The 20,464-nt window shown below is 34.1% G+C and overlaps 1 protein-coding gene across 1 annotated transcript; it reads right to left on the bottom strand.

Annotated features, from left to right (window-relative positions):
* Nucleotides 1-3,578: 3,578 nt before the first annotated feature.
* Nucleotides 3,579-14,822, bottom strand: LOC140450039 (uncharacterized). Its single transcript, XM_072543462.1, has 2 exons — nucleotides 14,687-14,822; nucleotides 3,579-4,461 (listed from the first exon to the last, which is right to left on the bottom strand). The coding sequence occupies exons 1-2, from the start codon at nucleotides 14,687-14,689 to the stop codon at nucleotides 3,817-3,819; spliced, it is 648 nt and encodes a 215-aa protein (XP_072399563.1). The 5' UTR covers nucleotides 14,690-14,822; the 3' UTR covers nucleotides 3,579-3,816.
* Between the last annotated feature and the right edge of the window lie 5,642 nt (nucleotides 14,823-20,464).

Raw genomic sequence — 20,464 nt, forward strand, 5'->3', positions numbered from 1 at the left:
TGACACAAATAATAAACTATGATATTATTATAAGATGTATTATTACATTCTTATGACCAATTTTTAGTTTCCCAGGACGGAGTATTTTATCAATAGAGAAAAGCATTTATGCAAGCTGCTTAATTTGCATATTTTGATTATTAAAAAAAAATAAAACAGGAGTCGGTACTACTGTTAGTGTTACTGTGGTAGACTAGTGCAATATGTTAACACTTCAATCGACGACGTCTAAATGATAGCAAGACCGCACGAAGGTGGTCTATTGGTACCACAAATTTTTATTTTCTTTTAATTAGTATTTTTGAAACACAATAGTTTTATTTGTACTTATGTAGCATTTGTAAATTCCTTGTTTATGCATCGCAGATGGATATTTCCTCGGTATTCTTTGATCGAATCCGCTTTTAGGATATTTTGCGTTCCCGTTCCCGTCTAAGTGTTTTGTTTGTACCAAGTTAAGTGAATGATTTTTAAGAATTTACTCACCCTCGGTAAGGCCGGCCACTGATTAAGACGTGTTTAGCTTAAATCATACGTAACAGAATCCACATGAAATTAGAACAAGAAATAAGTGATTCACAGATGGGTTTTAGAAAGGGTCTAGGAACTAGAGAAGCATTATTCGGAGTCAATGTTCTGACACAACGATGTCTGGATATGAATCAGGACATATATGCTTGCTTCATAAATTTTAAAAAAGCTTTTGAGAGTTCAACATGAAAAGCTTTTAAGTATTCTTAAGACTGTAACGAAAATATTTTGCCTACCACATGGGGTATTATTATAAGGGGTAGAAGATTGGGGATAGAAATTACTGGGGGCGAAGATAGGGCAAGCAAAATAAACGCTACTTGTGCGAACGGCACTCAGGGTTTGTTAGGAGAGCTGGAGTCGTGGATAAGTAAAAAATATCAAGGGGTTTGGATTGGGGCAACTACAGAAAAATGAAGCAAAGAGTCATAAATCTCTTGGGACAAATAAAACAAAAAGAAACAGGAAACACCTCTAGTAATTTATAAAGATCGCCACTTCGAGGTGCCTAATTATAACCATTACAACAACTAGTTATCTAGGGTAACTAGGGAAATAATTATCAGAAACGCAAAACATATATTTTTCAAATAAAACTCAAAAAGGGTTAGTTAAAAAAATAAACAAAATGTTAAGAAACAAAATTTAATATTTATTGTTGTGTCACCACAAATAGTTACAAAATAGACAACGCAAAAATATTACAACAAATAGTCGTAAAATACAAAAATACAAAAAAGACTTACATGATTCATCTGTTTACAAATTCCAGGAGTTGGAGATACTATTATAAACTTACAAAATTTACCCCACAGAGATTAACCTTTTTTTAACAAACAAAACAAATAAATATCGAAAATAATAAAGTTAGCTGTCATATATTAACATTAAATAAAAAATTAAAATGACAGCTAAGTTAAACCATAAAATTTACAACTTATTAATTATTACAAATCCTTTTTTGTTATGAAAGCAATTATTACTTTAAAAAAAAAATGTCAGCTTTACTTTAAATTTACACAAAAAAATGTTACCTGGATTTCACAATAACACAAAAACGGGTTCCTGAGGTTGGAAACTGGAGTTGAACTCTGGACACGAACACACGAACAAAAGGACTGCATCTCACACTGCGAATTGGACCGACCATTTGAGGCCAAAGCCGGCACTGGACACAAAACTTATGACTGTCTCTTAAAAATCAGGAACAGCTAAAATTAGTATCCCATTTCAAATAACTAGAGGAAACTCTTTGTTTTTATAATGGCTAGAATAGCTAGAGGTGTTTTGTTTTTCTGTTTGTTTTAGAAGATTCATATAAGTACCCTTTTGTTTCGTTTTTTGTAGTTGCCCCAATCTACTCCCCCTGTTTCATTGACTTATCCACGACCCAGCTACTCCAAATAAACCCTGAGTGCCGTTCGCATAAGTATCGTTTATTTTGCTTTCCCTATCTCCACCCCCAGTAACTTCTGTCCCAATTTTCAACCCCTTATAGCAATATCCTATGTGGTAGGCAAAAGATTTAGTTACACTTATAACGTATTTTCTTCCATCTGATGAAAATATTTTGTTTGTTTATGCTTACCTTGTATAAATTGAAGTAGATCAAAAATAAGTGATATATTAGACATAACAACTTTGAGAGCTTACCACACTTACAAAAAAATCAAATTGTTCTTCTATTTTACAAGAATTTATCAAAACAATAATGAAATTATATTAAAAAATACAAAGAGTTCAGCAAAATTCTATGACACAGAAAATAGAGAAAAATTAATCACGCGGACAGTTTCTTAGGCTTTTTGCTGAATACAATCCTCATAGCAGGCTACTATATGATCCATGCATGACCAACATTTGCAAAATGTGCAAAAATATCGAGTTTTCCTTTTTTGCAGTATTTGCAATGCCCTCTTTTACCTGGTGGTGGATTAGATAGGTTTTGTGTCGACATTCTAGAGTATTTTATAACAGCTTGTCGAATGTTAGAATGTAATCCTGACGTTGTAGCCCTTGATTCCAAATAACATTTTACTAGGTCTGCTCCTAATTTTTTAATTGTTGGGATTAATATGTTTGATAATTACAAAAGCGTTTATACTGGCGATATTTTGGACCCCATAAAAAATTACAAGTGGCCATCGTTTAGTATTTCTAGACACATTGTAAGATGACGCCATTTTATCTACAATATTCACCCCACATTTGGTATCATTATAGAATAAAATCATCATCTCTGGCTTATTGCTAGTTTCGTCTACTGTATCAGTAGTGTGACTCCGTTCGGCTCGCGGAGATAAGAATACGGCCGAGGTCAGAAGGCCCTGCCTGTCGTAAGAGACGACTAATGGGTAGAAAATGTAGGAATTGAGAGGTGGAGAGCTGTCGCTTGAGGTGTCGGGTCTGTAGAAACGCACTATAGACGTTTAGGCGTCACGGTCACCGGTCTACACTCCTAGTATCCGAGACGAGACTCTCGGGGACCACTCTACTTTCATTGGTAAGTGTCACATACCCTTCATTTTGGTGTCGGACTCGTAGGGGCAGTGGAGTCGCTAACGGTCGTATGCCGAAAGGCCAGGTAGACCAGGGTCCTGCCAATTTATTTGGAGGGCACAAAGCACAGCTATGTATCAGTGTGATGAAAGGATGAAACTAGTCACATTTTTATTTTATTCTTTGTGGTCAGATGGGTAACCTACAACATAAAATTTTGGACCCTAAATAACGTATCGTTTCAGGAACAAATAGTTCAGATTTATTTCCTAGGTGGCGTAGTTACCCTACCGAAGAAACAGTGTGACTTTTCGTCCTTGAATTTTATATAAATAGGTAGGTAAGTTAGGATGGAGAGAGGGTTACTGGAGCAGATAGTTTGCAACGTATCAAAGGAACGTCTCATTCTCTTGTGGCGAGATAATAACTTATTGGCTTGGAATACAATTTTTGCACTAATTTCCTTTACTTCTTGTATTTATAAACACCGACAAAATTTACAAAAACAAAACATTTATTCTTAAAACTCAACAAAGATTGTACAGAAAATATAAAAAATTTTACACGATATTTGCTCACTGAAGAAAGGTTTCTTGTTGAAGATATTTAGTTATATTATACATGAACATTATATCTTCATTAGTAGGTCATAATATATATCAGAATTTGATTTATTTTGACTGTTAAAGTTATAGAAATAGCGCGCACTGACTTCGGGTGAGCCAACAAAAAAAATAAATAAACTTTTATTTAAATTACACATCAGTAGAGTTAATAATATTGCAACTATTCAAAGGTATCGTTAAAATAAACACCAAAAATCTTCATCAGTTGTTGTGGGAACAACCGATGAAGTTTAGGAAACTGAATGGACGGCTCCAAATCATACCATGCACTTTCATTTGGAAGGATCCAATCCACTAAATTAGACGTCTCATTGGAAGAATTCGAATCATTTTCTAGGATCCATTCAACTACATCAATATCACTTTGGGTCAGTTGGCACGTCGTTGAAAGATCTGTGTTACACCAAAAATCTTCCTTGTTCAGGTACTGACTCGGTATATCCAATACCGCTAGTTTATTAACTATTTCGTTTAAATTTCGACTAGTGTTTTTCTTATCAGCTAAAGATACAAGTGAGGTAGCTTCCACAGGTTGTTCTATTTTATAGTCTGTGGTTATTGTATTGACATCTATCGATCTTAAAGGCCGTATTTCTTTGGTGATGTCTGCTGCTACGGTTTCTCGGCACCGGCGAACAAAATTATCTGTTGAAAAGTTCGTATTGGTTAAGTTTAAGCTATTAGGAACTTCGTTTTCTAGACTTTGGAAAGTAAGTATCACAGATTCTCGTAAAAACGATCTAGTACATTTTCGTTTTTTGCGTAGATTGCTGGGAATGATGATTGTAGGCTTCTTATTTCTTCCCTGAAAAAACAATTTTGACCTAAATATTTTTCGGACACTGTTTCCTTATAGCATATTTATTAATAAGAGAAAAGTGGATGAAAAATTACAAGGAGATCAGAACAGAGAAAAATCTCCAATAGAGAATCAGAGGAAAATACCATAAGCAGCATCATACTGAACACGGCAAAAGAGGCAATTAGGAACAAAAATACAACGAAAAGAAAAAATGGTTCGATAAAAAATGTAAACAAGAGATTCGGACAAGAAATGAAGCACATAAGAATTACATACTTGGACAAACTATAAAAGAGGAAAACAGAATTCATCATCATCATTTTGGCTTTACAACCCTGTGTGGGTCCTAGCCTCCCCAAGAATTTTTCTCCAGTCGTCCCTATCCATCGCCTTCCTCCGCCAAACACGTATTTCCATATTTCTCATGTCTTCATGGAAAACAGAATTAGAAAACAAAAAAACGAAGAGTAAATAAACTATGCAGACATGGAGAGAAGAAGGCAATGCATACTAATTTGTCAAACATTTGTGACAGGGATACAAGCCGGAAAAGGAAGGAAAAAATTACAACCACTAAAACAATAACGGCAGCAGCAGAAACAACAAGAACTGACGAAAGATGAAGAGGAAAATAAACTTAGGTACTATACCTCCTGCACTAGAATAGGTTTGAATGGCAATTTAAATACAAAAAATCTATAAATCGACAAGAATTGATAAAATACCGGCAGAACTTGTATGATACCCAGTTAAGTGACAATCATATTATTCATGTTGGTAACAGGATGGCATGACAGAGGGTGACGGGACAGGTTATTAGGTTAGAGACAGTTGTTAGGTTAAGTTACTGGCATGTGAAGTTACAATATACTTGTTGCTTATACAATTACTCAATCTAGTATTTGTTTTATTTATTACACCTTCCATCAGGCTTATACATGGTGTCAGGTGTGATAATCTTTGCGTGGTGTAACCATTTCTTGTTTGGATAGGTACTCAACTGTAACCTTGTATTGTAACACGTGAGTATCATTTTTTTTGGTATCATCATGGAATCCACGTTTAAGCCACCTGAATCTCTAGTATTAGATGGGAATATATCTGAAAACTGGCGCAAATTTAGCCAAAAGTTTGATCTATTTATGATAGCTACGGACCTAACCTCCAAACCAGAAAGTAAAAAGCTGGCAGTTTTCTTAAGTCTGGTGGGTGACGAGGCATTGGAGCTGTACAATACCTTCACATTTGATGAAAATGAAGACAGAACAGTAACTTGCGTAAAAAAGAAGTTTGAAGAGTATTGTTCACCAAAGAAAAATGTCATATTTGAAAGATTTAAGTTTAATAGTATTAGCCAGCAAGAAGGGCAACCATTTGACTCGTTTGTTACAGAACTACGGAAAGCCATTAAAACAACAGAGTATAGCCAACAAGACCAGATGATCAGAGATAGAATAGTAATGGGCATACACAACAAAGCAACACAAGAAAAACTGCTCAGAGAATCAGAGTTAACGTTAATGAAAGCAGTTGACATATGTCGAGCGATAGAAATTAGTAAAGACCAGTCTAAAATGTTACAAAATGAGTCATTAATAAATGCAGTTCAACGAAGAGAACCAAGATGTGATCGTGTGTGTACCAGATGTGGATATAATCATTTGAGAGACAATCGATGTCCTGCTTGGGGTAAAACATGTGCTAAGTGTCAAGGCCATAACCATTTTGCAAAAGTTTGTAGAGAAGACCATAAAACTAGTGGGAGCAATGTGAGAATCAAACCAGAAATTCCAAGAAAGGCGATGAAAGAGCAGAAGAAGAAAGTGCATCAAGTAACAGAAGCTAGTGTAAGTGATGTGCACAGTTCAGGAAGTGAGAGTGAAGGTAGTGAGTATCAGTATTTTGTCAGGTCAGTAAACTCTAAATGTAAACATGAGGTTGGACAAGATATGTGGTCAGCTGATATTTATGTTAACAATAAGCCTGTGTCATTTAAATTAGATACTGGAGCTGAGGTAAGCACATTGCCTTTAAGTATTCTCAAAGAAATAGCCCCAACAGCACATATCCATAAATCTAATGTATCATTAGTATCATATGGGGATTCAAAGTTTAAAATTAAAACTGTAGGTAGAGTTACATTAACTTGTGTTATTAAAAATGATAAAAAAGATATATCTTTTGTAGTTGTAGATACAAAAAATCAGGTTCCTCTGCTGGGGTTTAAGGAATGTATAGAATTAAATTTAGTCAAACGGGTAGATTCATTAGTAAGTTCTAAATTTAAAAATTTAAATGATTTAGTAACAAAATATGCACATGTGTTTGAAGGTCTAGGAAAATTTCCAACAAAACACCATATAACCTTAAGAGAAGATACCAAACCTCGAATAAGCACCATAAGACGGGTTCCACATGCTTTACGAAAACGTTTAAAAAATAAACTGCGTGATCTTGAAGCGCAAGGAGTCATAACAAAGGTAGATAAACCAACAGAGTGGGTTCACCCACTTGTCATTGTGGAAAAGCCAAATGGTGACTTAAGGCTATGTCTTGATCCAAAAGAACTTAATGGGGCCATCAAGAGAGAACATTTTCAAATTCCTTCTGTTGATGAAATTGTAACTCTACTTGGTAGAGGACAGTTCTTCACCGTTTTAGACATGAAGGATGGTTATTGGCAAGTGGAGCTGGATGATGAAAGTGCAGATTTAATGACTTTCGGCACACCATTTGGTAGATATCAATTTAATAGACTGGCTTTCGGTATCTGCTCAGCCCCAGAAGTATTCCAGAAAAAGAATTTTGAAATATTTGGAGATCTTGAAGGCGTAGGCCTTTACTTTGATGATTTAATTGTCACTGGTGCCTCAGAAGCAGAACATGACAGGAACTTAAAAAGGGTTCTTGACTGTGCTACCAAATACAATATAAAGTTCAATAAGTCCAAGGTACAGTTCAAACAAAGTAGTGTTAAATACATGGGTCAGATATTTTCAAAGGATGGTGTGAAAACAAGTGATAAATATATCAAAGCAATCTTAGACATGCCCACACCAGAGTGCAAACAAGATGTTGCAAGATTTTTAGGAATGGTAAAATATGTAGCCAAGTTCGTACCAAGCCTATCAAAAATATCTGCCCCGTTAAGAAACTTGACAAGATTGGATGTAGATTGGCAGTGGTCAAGTGAGCATCAAGATTCACTGGATCAACTAAAGCATCTGTTGACTAACTCGCCAATCTTGGCAGTATTTGACCCAAAGAAACCAACAGAAATTGAAACAGATGCATCAAAAGATGGATTGGGGGCATGTTTGTTGCAAGAAGGCAGACCTGTGGCCTTTGCATCAAGGAGCCTTACAAAAACTGAGCAGCAGTATGCTCAAATAGAAAAAGAAACTCTAGCTATTTTATTTGCTGTAAAGAGGTTTCACTACTTTGTCTATGGGGCTTGTGTAAAAGTCCACAGTGATCACAAACCACTGGAATCAATTTTTAAAAAAGATTTACAGTCAATTTCACCAAGAATCCTGAGAATGAGATTAAAATTATTAGATTATAATTTAGTTGTGTCATACAAACCAGGAAAAAGCATGTACATATCTGACACACTATCAAGGGCATTTCTAAAAAACAACAAAAAATCTGTTGATACGGAGATAGAGTTTGCTGTTCATTCAATTGTCAATGATTTACCGCTATCTGAGGAACGAAAAAATCAGTTTCGACAACAGACAATAGCAGACCCCCAACTACAAGTTGTTTTTGATTTTATCATCAGTGGTTGGCCAGAGCAAAAATATAAAATTCCAGAAAATGTCAGACACTTTGCCAAACTTAAGGAGAACCTATTTATAACTAATGACCTTCTTTTTCTAGACAATAAATTAGTTGTTCCTTTTTCATTAAGAAAAGAAGTTCTAGGATTACTTCATGAGGGACATTTAGGCATAGAAAAAACAAAAGCACTAGCACGCCAAATTTATTATTGGCCTGGTATGGCGATGGATATTGAATCATATATAAGGGCATGTAAGAGTTGTGAAAAATTTGCTAGAAAAAACCCAAAACAAACTCTTTTATCATATCCACTACCTAAAAGACCATGGGAGAGGGTTGGGTCCGACATTTTCACATATGCTGGAAAAAGTTACGTAGTTTTATTTGACTCATATTCTAACTGGTTAGAGGTATTACCCATTAAAGATAAAAGTGCTGATTCAGTAATTGCTGAAATTAAGACAGTTTTTGCACGATTTGGATCACCTGATTTTCTTGTAACTGACAATGTACCATATAATAGTGAAAAATTTAGAAAGTTTAGCAGAAATTGGAACTTTACTTTAATCTTTCGTAGTCCTAATTATCCACGTTCAAATGGATTAGCAGAAAAAGCAGTGTCAATTGCAAAAAACATGTTAAGGAAAACTATAGATGAAAGAAAGCATGCAGACCTTCAGTCAGCATTAATAAATTATAGAAATTATCCATTAAAAGGTATGGGATACTCCCCATCACAACTTCTTAATAGCAGAAGATGTAAAACAAAAGTTCCAATTTCAGTTGATTTGTTGCATCCATGTTTGTGTGAAAATGTGGAAATGAAAATGAAAGCTAAAAAAGAATTAAATGAGACAACTTTTAATAAAAATGCAACAATATTGAAGCCATTGAACAGGGACATGGATGTAACAGTCCTTGATCACTGTAATAACACCTGGAAGTCTGCAAAAATCTTGAATCAACATGAATCGCCTAGATCATACATCCTGCAAGATGACAGTGGAAACATTATCAGAAGAAACAGATCTCACATAAGATCATCAGTAAATAAACATGTTGTAGACTGTGGTGATGATCATCATATGGGTGGCAATGGTGGTGTATATCATGAATTGCCAGACAGTGAGGGTATTGAAACACATCAGGAACATCAAGCAACAGAAGTTTTAATCCCCGATAATAATCATATACTTGAAACATCAAATCATAATAATACTTACTGTACAAGGTCAGGGAGACAAATTAAAAAACCTTGTAAGCTGAACTTATAAGGAAAAAGAAAAGAGGATGTATGATACCCAGTTAAGTGACAATCATATTATTCATGTTGGTAACAGGATGGCATGACAGAGGGTGACGGGACAGGTTATTAGGTTAGAGACAGTTGTTAGGTTAAGTTACTGGCATGTGAAGTTACAATATACTTGTTGCTTATACAATTACTCAATCTAGTATTTGTTTTATTTATTACACCTTCCATCAGGCTTATACAGAACTTACAGGGTGAGTCACCACTAACGGGACAGAAGATTACAGCGAAAGGCTAAAAGTCAAAAAAAAAATTTTTCATTAATAGTTTGTAAGTTGATAAAAGCTATATTTTAAAATTATTTTAGAATATACGGATCGTCGCAATAAATTACTTCTTATCAAAAGTTATATTTTTTCTAATGAGACACCCTGTATTCTATTGCAATAAGGTATAGTTTCATAGAACTTTGCTATATCTAAGTATAAGAGTGTTCTGAGATATGACGACTTTTCTTAAAATGTAAAGTTTTAAAAAAAGACTCATTATCAATTTACTTATCTAAGCCATTATAACAAATTTACTCTTATATCTAAATAGTTGGATATTCGTTTAATATATTATATTATATTATATTATATATACAGATTGAACGAATTTAAAACGGAACATACAATTTAATATATGTCTGTTTGAACTGCATTTGAAATAGTGGACCAATATAAAACTTGGACAAAAATAAATCCATACCCGGTGATAGACATTGTGTAAACTATCGTTCAACTATCTGTCTCCTTTAAAGGAAAGAGGAGCTTTCCTAATAGTCGGAGAGATAGAGCCGAAATTTTGAACTGATCAGTAATAAGACATTTCTCTATTGGAATATATTCATTGTAACTGGGTTAAGACTTTGCCTTACAGGCGGACACCCCTCGTGGTACAGGGGGTAACTATACAGGGATGAAGTTGTCATTTTTTTCGGAAAAATTAACGATCGATAATATGGCTGAAAATTTTACCAGAGTAAGATCTTAGTATAACTAGACGAAATCCCAAAGGGCGGACGCGAGAGTGGATACATAAGGGGTGGCGGACACGGGTGAAATTGCAATTTTTTGGGGAAAAATTAACGATAAGTAATATGTCCGCCATTTTCATGACTCATTATTTAGCTCCTAAAAACTCTAAATCGAAAAGAGCGGACAGCTGGGTTGTTACAGGGAGCCATAAAACGGGATCAAATGTACCACTTGCCTGCGCATTTTAGGTCTCGGTAACAATTTTCAAACTGATTTTATTATGATATTTTTATACCGATTGATTTGAAAATTTGTATGCTCACTTCTGTTACTATTCTGAAAAGCGTCAAGTAGAGTTTTCCTCAAAATTTTCCAAAAAAATTTCCGTAAATGAAAATTTTCGTAATTTTTTGAGGTAAAATCTAATTTGTAGAATCCTTTCGATTTTCTGTCAGTTATACCATGATTTTTTTCCAAAAATTTTCAAACGATTTTTCCGATAAGAAAAAAAAATTAGAAAAACTTTTCTAAAACATTTGATAAAACTCTACGTCATCGTCTGAATCTTTTATAGAATATTTTGTAGTTTTAAAATGATATTATGATAATGTTTTTTTTTCAAACTAAAGTCATATTTACTTTACAAATCACATTTTTTTCTTAAATATACCTCTGGGCAAATTTTCAGCCATATTATCGATCGTTAATTTTTCCGAAAAAAAATGACAACTTCATCCCTGTATAGCCACCCCCTGTACCACGAGGGGCGTCCGCCTGTAAGGCAAAGTCTTAACCCAGTTACAATAAATATATTTCAATAGAGAAATGTCATATTACTGATCAGTTCAAAATTTCGGCTCTATCTCTTGGACTATAAGGAAGCGATAAGTGGTTTGACAGCATAATAACTGCTTGTGTAGTCTAGTTTTTTCAGTGATTCTAGGCAACCTATTTGGGTGGAGTTTTGACTTGTTCTTGAAAGAATTCAGAATCCAGCAGCCCGCTGAAGTATTGGATTTTTATAATATAATTATTTGACAACCTTTTGTTGGCCAACCACCTAGAGCGGAGTTGAGCCGAAATACATTGTTTTCGTATGTTCCGTTCTAAATTCGTTCAATCTGTATAATAAACCATCGGTATTGCTGGTGAAAAATACCAAGAAAATTAGGTTGAAGCAAACTGAATTTCAAATTTCAAAATCGGTATACACAAAAAAATGTATTTTGTCGGCTTTCAATGAAGCAATTTTCTTCATTTTTTTAATGAAAACGCATTACTAAATGCCAGAGATGCTTTAGTTTTGTTATAAATAAATAAATTTATTTATACTCCAGTCTTCAGAGACGAATATGCCACTGAACCTCCAAAAATCATACGAACAAGCTGAATTTTTTTTTGCGAACGTTAATTTTGGGACCCCACTTTGAACAAAAATGTTTATTAGCACTGTTTTTGTAAAATAAAAATACCAATAACAATGAAAAACTATACCTTATTTTTGCGAACAACTAAAAATGCAATCAAATACAGGGTGTCCCATAAAAAAATAAACTTTGATACGCCGCAATTTATTGGGACACCCTGTATTGTACAAACGATGAATGTAATAAAATGTTTAAATCTTTTACCCTTTCGCTGTAATCTCGCGTCCCGTGAGTAGAAACTCACCCTGTATCAGCAATGAGGAAAAAATTTGACAAAAAAGATGTACCAGCTACTACAAAAAATATGCAGATAAGAAAGAGTCCCAAAACAATGGAACAAAAGTATAATATGTCCTATTCATAAAAAAGAGATAAATTAGTATGTCTGAATTATAGAGCTCTTCTTTGTTCTTGATACAAAATAGGTACCCACAAATATTCTTAACTTTGCCTGTATTCGTATGGCATGAATTGAGTAGCTCTATAACCGATGCAGCCGGTCCCAAGCCCGGATAAAAGAGGAGGGATAGAGGAGTAACACCTCTAAAAAAAACCAGGGTTCAGCTGACCAGTCTGATAGCACCCTGTGAGGGTCCCTGCCAGGGGTACAGGTGTCATATATCATCTAGATTTAAGAAAGGAGATAAACGATGCGAAAACTACAGAGGAATAAGCGTAATATCATCAATAGGAAGATTATATGGGAAGATACTGCGAGAAAAGATAGAGTAAGCGATAAAAGGAAAAATCGGGGAGGATCAGGCAGGCTTCACGGCAGGAAGATCATGCATACACCACGTATATACACTGAAACAACTGTTGGAAGAGAAAAAAGCAAAAAATAGAGATATACATTTGTTATTTGTGGACCTGAGAAAGGCGTATGACCCTGTAGCAAGGTCAGAACTATGGGAGGCAATGTACAAATTAGACATACAGACGGAACTCATAGAAGCTACAAAAGCTCTGTATAAAGAAAATAAAGTGTTCATTAAAATGGAAACAAGAATCATAGGAGACTTCACCACAACCAAAGGGCTCCTGCAGGGTTGTTCCACATCTCCAACCCTATTTAAAATATACTTAGGGAAGGCCTTGACTACGTGGAAAAGAAAATGCGAAGGCATGGGAGTACCGGTACGAAACGGGTACCTATATACGCTAAGCTTTGCAGACGATCAAGTAGTGATTGCACAAGACCAAGAAGACCTCAGTTACATGATGAATAAACTACAAGAAGAATATACAAAGGCTGGCCTAGATATTAACCACGCGAAAACAGAGTACCTATCTACAAGTGAAGAAGACATAGAAGATCTACAGATTAACGACAACGTAACAATCAAAGGAAAGCATAAATTCAAATACTCGGGGTTTATAATCACGAAAAAAACAATAGTAGAGAAAGAAATTAAGCAAAGATTAAACAAACAATAACAGCAATCGGACAACTTAACTCAACAACAGTAAGGTGGGATAGACACCTACTTTAATATGAAGACAAAAACACACATTTAAAAAACATTAGTGCGAAGTATTATGACATATGGGACTGAAAATTGGATTATAAACAAGAAAAACAGCAGTAAGATAATAGCAACAGAGATGGAATGCCTGCGAAGATGCTGCAGAGTAACAAGAATGGATTGAAGAAATAATGACGAAATAAAACAAAGAACATCAATAGAAACAGACGTACTAACATATATAGAACAAAAAAGACTAAAGTGGTATGGACATGTAAGAAAAACTAGCAACAGCAGATGGATAAAGAGAATAACCGAATGGAGCTCCATAGGAAGGAGGAAAAGAGGACGATCCTGAAGATCCTGGAGGAACGGAGTAGACGACGCCATGAGTAAGAGAGATCGAAACGATGGAGAATGGGACAATAGAGAGAGATGGAAAAGGTTGAGCAAGGGAAGGCGGTGGCTACTGTAGAATCCCTGAATATATGTACATACAAATATTCTTAGTCGAAGACTTCAACCTCTTGGTAAAAAAATAATCGGAGAATATTAAGCTATGATAAAAGATTATCATACAAGGGCAGACAGAAAGGGCAAGAGCAAAACATAGGTAAAACTATTCAGAACCTATGTAAACAAACTGATAAAGAGAGGTAGAATGAACGAAAATTTCCCTCTACCTTGTATACGTACATTTTGAAGTAAAACGTCAATTTGTATGAATGAAAAGTTGATTAAAACATGCCACATTTTGAGATTTGGTTTAATAAAACTTATATCTATTGAGTTTTACAATATGAAATCAAAACGCAAAATACGCAAAAATATGTGACTACAAAAACTTCGAAAATTATTGAAAATCCTCTAGAAAATTATGCTTAACAAATGCAGCAAATTCTAAAATAAAAAATTAAAGGACGCTAAAAACAGTATGAAATTTATTGGTTTTATAGTTAAACAAAAAAGGAACAATAAAAAGGACAGAGAAGAGTATTAGAAATGCTTAAAAATCATTAATAGCAACATAATAAGAAGATTCTCATAACTGAAAAAGTGTCATTTGCAAAAATGCAACCCCAAAATACTAATAATGACTTTTCAAAACCCTATAACCGAATATCCATCTGTAATCTAATAAAAAGCTGGTAAAAGTCTAAACAGCTCCCAATAATTCAAAATATTTGTAAGAATAAATTATTATCTATCTTTAAAAATATTTTACTATTATAATAAAGTTACTATACAAAGTTAAATTCACAATAAAACTATTGTACTTACCATATTCACTAATTTACTTCAATTTCAAACTAAAACTTTTCTGAACTGCCAAAATTAGAATTCCAGTTATCTAGATTCCCGCTTTTTAATAATATATTACACTTACTAGTTCACATTATTTAAATATTAAATGTCATAACCGATCTTTACCTCATTGTGAAAATAAATGGTTTGAAAAGTCGATTAAATTTCCATAGTTGCCAATTAAATAAAATGAATAGTCTCTCATCTCAATAATTACTTAGTTTTTTTGTATGTACTGTTTTGGTATGGTAGGTTTGCACCATTTAAGTTAAATATAAACTAATTTTAACACCTGCAAATCGATATTTTTTAATATCATTCACAAATAAATAAGTATTATGCATGTGTTTATAATCTCTATAATAATGTCGTTTCTATTAGTTATCGTTTTCTTGAAATTGGGTGTTTTTCTGTGAACCCGTCAATATTGCATAATGGTATTGTTTAATATATAAGTCTAGGGCACGATAATGAACCCCTTTGTCCTTTGTTAAAAAAGTTGCAGAACAACAGGTCTTCAGTAACCTGCCAGACTCGTAATTATAGAGGTGGGATATTTCGGTAGTAACACTTGCTTCGTTACTTATTTCATATTTATTAATTGTTTGAAATTCCTTTTCAAAACTGAGTAGCTTTGTAGGTACATTCTTTATTTTTATCATTACGAAAAATAGTGGCATTATTTATATTTATAAGGGGAATTTTAAATGATTGAATGTTTGTATAGTTTAGTACTTAGTTTAGTACCAATCAATGGAATATGGGATTACAACTTTTGCAACTGCCAACTTATTGATTTTTGAGCATTCTTTGATTTTGTACTTGAATTAAAATAAAAAATATAAATAACTGAAGACGTTGTTTGTTTTGTTTACAAATACTAGACTGTAAAATTATTTAGCCAAATTAACGTGGCCTAAGTGCCAATCAAAACATAGGAAATTACTAAATGGCGATTATTTAATAGTTCTGGAGCCAACAATGATTCTAACAGTGACGATTAGCTGACAAAATAAGAAAAATACTTTCATATACCTAACTATTAGTCTTGTTACAATGCAAGTAATATTCAGAAATTCGCCAGTGATAACCAGGTCCGGGTACATGACTGGCTTACAAATTTGCTATACCTCAATATAATCAAAAAATATTTGCAAATTGATAGGAAACATGAATTTGCAACGAATTTTATTAAGACACACTCCACAAAGCACAAAAGGGTCCCAACAAAAACTGTAGACAAGTAGCGGTGCAGAAAAGTTATCAGGAACATATTAAACTTTATATTTTTGAAGAAACAGTAGCAAATAGCAATTATTTGATAGTCCTGGAGCCAAAAATAATTCTAACAGTGACGATTATCTCACAAATAAGAATAATACTTTTATATAACTATTGGCCTTGTTACAATGCAAGAAATATTCAGAAATTCGTCAGTGATATCCAGGTCAGAGTACATGACTTGTTTAAAAATTTACTACACCTTAATATACCTAATCAAAAAATCTTTGAAAATTGATGGAAAATATTAATTTGCAAGGAATTTTATTAAAACAAACTCCACAAAGCACAAAAGGGCTCCCAACAAAAAATGTAGACAAGTGGTTGTGCAGAAAAGTTATTAAGAACATATTAAACTTTATATTTTTGAAGAAATAGAACCAAATAGCAATTTGGCCATTTGGTAGTTCTGGAGACAAAAATGATTCTCAAGGTGAGGATTAACTCACAAATCTTAATAATACTTTCATACAACTCCCAGTCTTGTTACAAGGCAAGAAATATTCACAAATTCACCATTGATAACCAGATCAGGGTACATGACTAGGCTGAAAATGTTCCACACCTTAATATAAATGAAAAATCTTTGAAAATATGAATTTGTAACGAATTTTGTTAACACACACTACACAAAAGGGTTGCCAACAAAAAATCTAGGGAGGAAGTAGTGCAAAAAAGTTTTCAAGAACATAATAAACTTTACATTTTGTAGAAACAGTACCAAATAGTATTATTATTAGTATTATTTGATAGTCCTAACAAGATACAAAACACTCAACAGGAAAATTGAGAAAAAAACAAATGTAGCTAAGGAAGAGTGGATGAAAGAAAAATGTAAAGAGGTAGAAGATTTGCAAATGAAGCATAAATATAGAGAACTACACAGAAAGGTTAAAGAAGTAGAAGAAGAAGAAGAAATATGCTTTATTGTTACTGAAAATTATTGAACAATTTTATGGACAAAGCTAAAAAAATCAGTCAAAAAGTACAAAAAGTATAAAACAAAAACAAATATAATAAAAAAACAGAACAATACAATTTTAAATTAGTAAAATTATTGTATCACTTACATAATTTGTACAGACAACAACAAATGAGACAAATTGTAGCCACTGCTTGAGACACCCAGATGTAATTATAAACAATATTAATTTTGTTTCTTTGTTATACATTAAGAAACTCGTCAACTGAATAATATGGTCTTTCAGAGAGATAGATTTTTGTCATCCTACGAAACTTAATGAAAGATGTTGCGGATTTAATTTCTCTTGGAAGGTGATTATAAAGTTTTTTTGCACTATATAGAATAGAATTCTTTACTAGCTGAATGGACGGGATCGGTAAATAAACGTTAGAATCCGAATTTCTAATGGAGTAGCCATCAGGTCTATCGGGAAAAATGTTTAGATGCTTGCGAATCAAACAAACCGTTTCCAAAATAAATAAAGAGGGAAGCGTCAAAATTCCGTGATTTTTGAAGTAGGTCTTGCAATGAGTTATTTATTTGAGACCAAATAGATAACGAATTGCTCTTTTTTGCAACTTGAAAATACTATCAAATTGGGCCGCTGTACTAGAACCCCAAAATGGAAGCCCATATCGAAGATGGGACTCGAACAATGAGAAATATGCCATTTTGACAGAAGATAAATTTAGTTCCTTCGAAACAGATCTTATTGCAAAGCAAGCTGAGGCTAGTTTTTTCCTTAAGGAGTCAGTATGCAAGGACCATTTAAGATCGCTGTCGATAAGAATACCTAGAAATTTCACGGAATTAACGATACTGATTTGGCTCTCATTCAAAAGCAAGGGTTGAATGACTCCTTTATAAGATAATGCTACTTTCTTATCCACGTTAAAGCTAAGTAAGTTGGAGTCTGACCAAGCCTTGATTATAAGCAAATCAGCGGTTATAATTGAATGAAGCGTTGAAATATTAGAGCTGCTCCAAGTAATACTGGTATCATCAGCAAATAGAAAAATTTTCCCTTTAATTTTCAAGTAAGTGATGTCATTAATAAAAAGTAAAAAAAGAATGGGACCTAATACTGAACCTTGCGGTACTCCACACTCAATGTCTTTACAACTAGAGTCGGTGTCTTTTATTCTAACCAATTGTTTCCTACCTACCAAGTAAGTTTTGAACCAATTCAAAGACACACCCCGAATTCCATAGAAAGTTAATTTTTTTAATAGAATGTCGTGATTTACGCAGTCAAAGGCTTTGGAATAGTCGCAGAAAACGGTGGCGGAGGAGAGGTTACTATTTAGTAATAGATATACCTCATGTAACACAGAAAACATGGCATCACTAGTACATTTATTAGACAAAAAGCCGAACTGATTTTGCGATAAAATATTATGTTTAAGGAGAAAGGGCATAAGTCGAGCTTTTATAAGCCTTTCAATAATTTTTGATAGTGCTGATAACAAGGCAATAGGTCTATAGTTGCAGGCATCAGATTTGTCTCCACCTTTATGAAGAGGAATAACGATGGCAGTCTTTAGGCAGTAAGGGAATGTACCTTTTTCAAGGGAATCATTTACTAGCGAGACCATGACCTCCAATACATTATGCGGAAGATTTGAGAAGATTTTAATAGATAATCCATCTGTACTAGAGGACGATTTGCTTTTTATACTACGAATTGTTCGAATGAGTTCAGTCTTATCTACTGGTCGTAAAAAGAAGGTATCAGCAATGTTTTTTTGAATTAGGGAGATAGGAAACTGGATCTTGTTGTGGCGAAATAGTTGAGGTTATATTTTTACTCACATTAACAAAGTAATCATTTAGATTTTCGGGGTTAGGAAATGAAAAGTAGCTGGAATATGGAAACCCAAATACTTATCGATTGTAACAAACAAGAAAAACCAAATGGAATTAGTCCCTGAAAAACAGAAAGAAATATGGGAGCAATATCTTAAAGATTTGTTTGGTGATCAGAGAACAGAAGAGCCCCCACCAATAGATACAGATGAAAAATTAAACATTCTCACCGAAGAAGTTTTGTAGGCAATAAAAGACGTAAAGAATAAACAAGGCACCCGACGAAGACCTAATAACAGCCGAACATTTTAAACACGTAAGTGATAATGCTGTCAGGAAATTAACATACCTCTGCAACATTATATATGAATATGGCATAATACCGCATGACTGGCTAACATCCACATATATAGCTCTTTCTAAAAAACAAAAAGCAAGGAAATGTGAAGACCATCGAACTGTATCCCTAATGAGTCATGCCGCTAATATTTTTATGCGAATAATTTATAACCGAATTCACAATAAGTGTGAAGAATGCCTGAGTCGTTCTCAATATGGTTTTAGAAATGGTACAGGCCTTAGAGAAGCAATTATGGGATTGACACTGATGGCAGAAAGGTATCTTGAGGATCAAAAACGGCTGTATGTGTGCTTTCCCGATTATAGAAAGGCCTTCGACCGCATCAAACACGGAAAATTGATTGAGGTGCTAAAAGAAGTAGGGTTGGACGGACACGACATAGCCATCATAAGTAATACATACTGAAACCACATAGGATGCGTTCGAACAGAGAACGGAAACACCAAGTAAATCAACATAGAACGAGGAGTGCGTCAAGGGTGCATTTTATCCCCCCTATTATTTAATGTATATGACGAACATGTAATTAGAGCTTCTCTTGAAGATCGTCCTGAAGGTGCCAGAGCCAATGGAATCATCATTAACAATATAAGATATGCCGATGACACCGTAGTATTAGCAGAAACAGAAGACCAACTAAAAATATTGATGAACTATCAGAAGAAAGTTACAGGCTGGGCTTGGAGATTAACTTTTTCAAAACCAAAATTCTGGTATTCCACAAAAACCCCCATGAACAAGTTACACCTAACATGGTGTAATACCTAACAAACAAATAAATGGTATCACTCTTCAGAGTTCCCAAAGCTTCATATACCTGGGCAGAGAACTAAATAGTCAACTAGACCACTCAAAAGAAATTAGAAGATGCATTGAAATAGCAAGATCTGGTTTCATGAATATGCGTAAAATGCTCTGTAACCCCAAGCTATCAGTCTCAATAAGATTGAGAACACTAAAGTGTTACGTGTGGTCTCTATTACTGTATGGCTGTGAGACCTGGACATTAAAACAGTATGACGTCAACAAATTAAATTCATTTGAAATGTGGATGTACCGCCGAATGCTAATAATAAGCTGGACCAGCAGAACTATGAATGAAGAAGTACTGAGAGCAATGAACACACGCCCTCATCTGATCAATACTATCAAAATTAGAAAGACGTCATATCTAGGACACATAATGCACCATAGGGAATTTGAGCAGCTCCAGGTAATATTAGAAGGCACGATTGCAGGTAAAAGGGACATAGGACGAAAGAAAAAATCTTGGCTACGAAACATCAGAGAATGGACCTACACAAGAGGAAATGAATTAATTCATCAAGCCCAGAACAGAGAG

The sequence above is a fragment of the Diabrotica undecimpunctata genome, chromosome 9 (assembly GCF_040954645.1).
Source record: "Diabrotica undecimpunctata isolate CICGRU chromosome 9, icDiaUnde3, whole genome shotgun sequence".
NCBI lineage: Eukaryota > Metazoa > Arthropoda > Insecta > Coleoptera > Chrysomelidae > Diabrotica > Diabrotica undecimpunctata.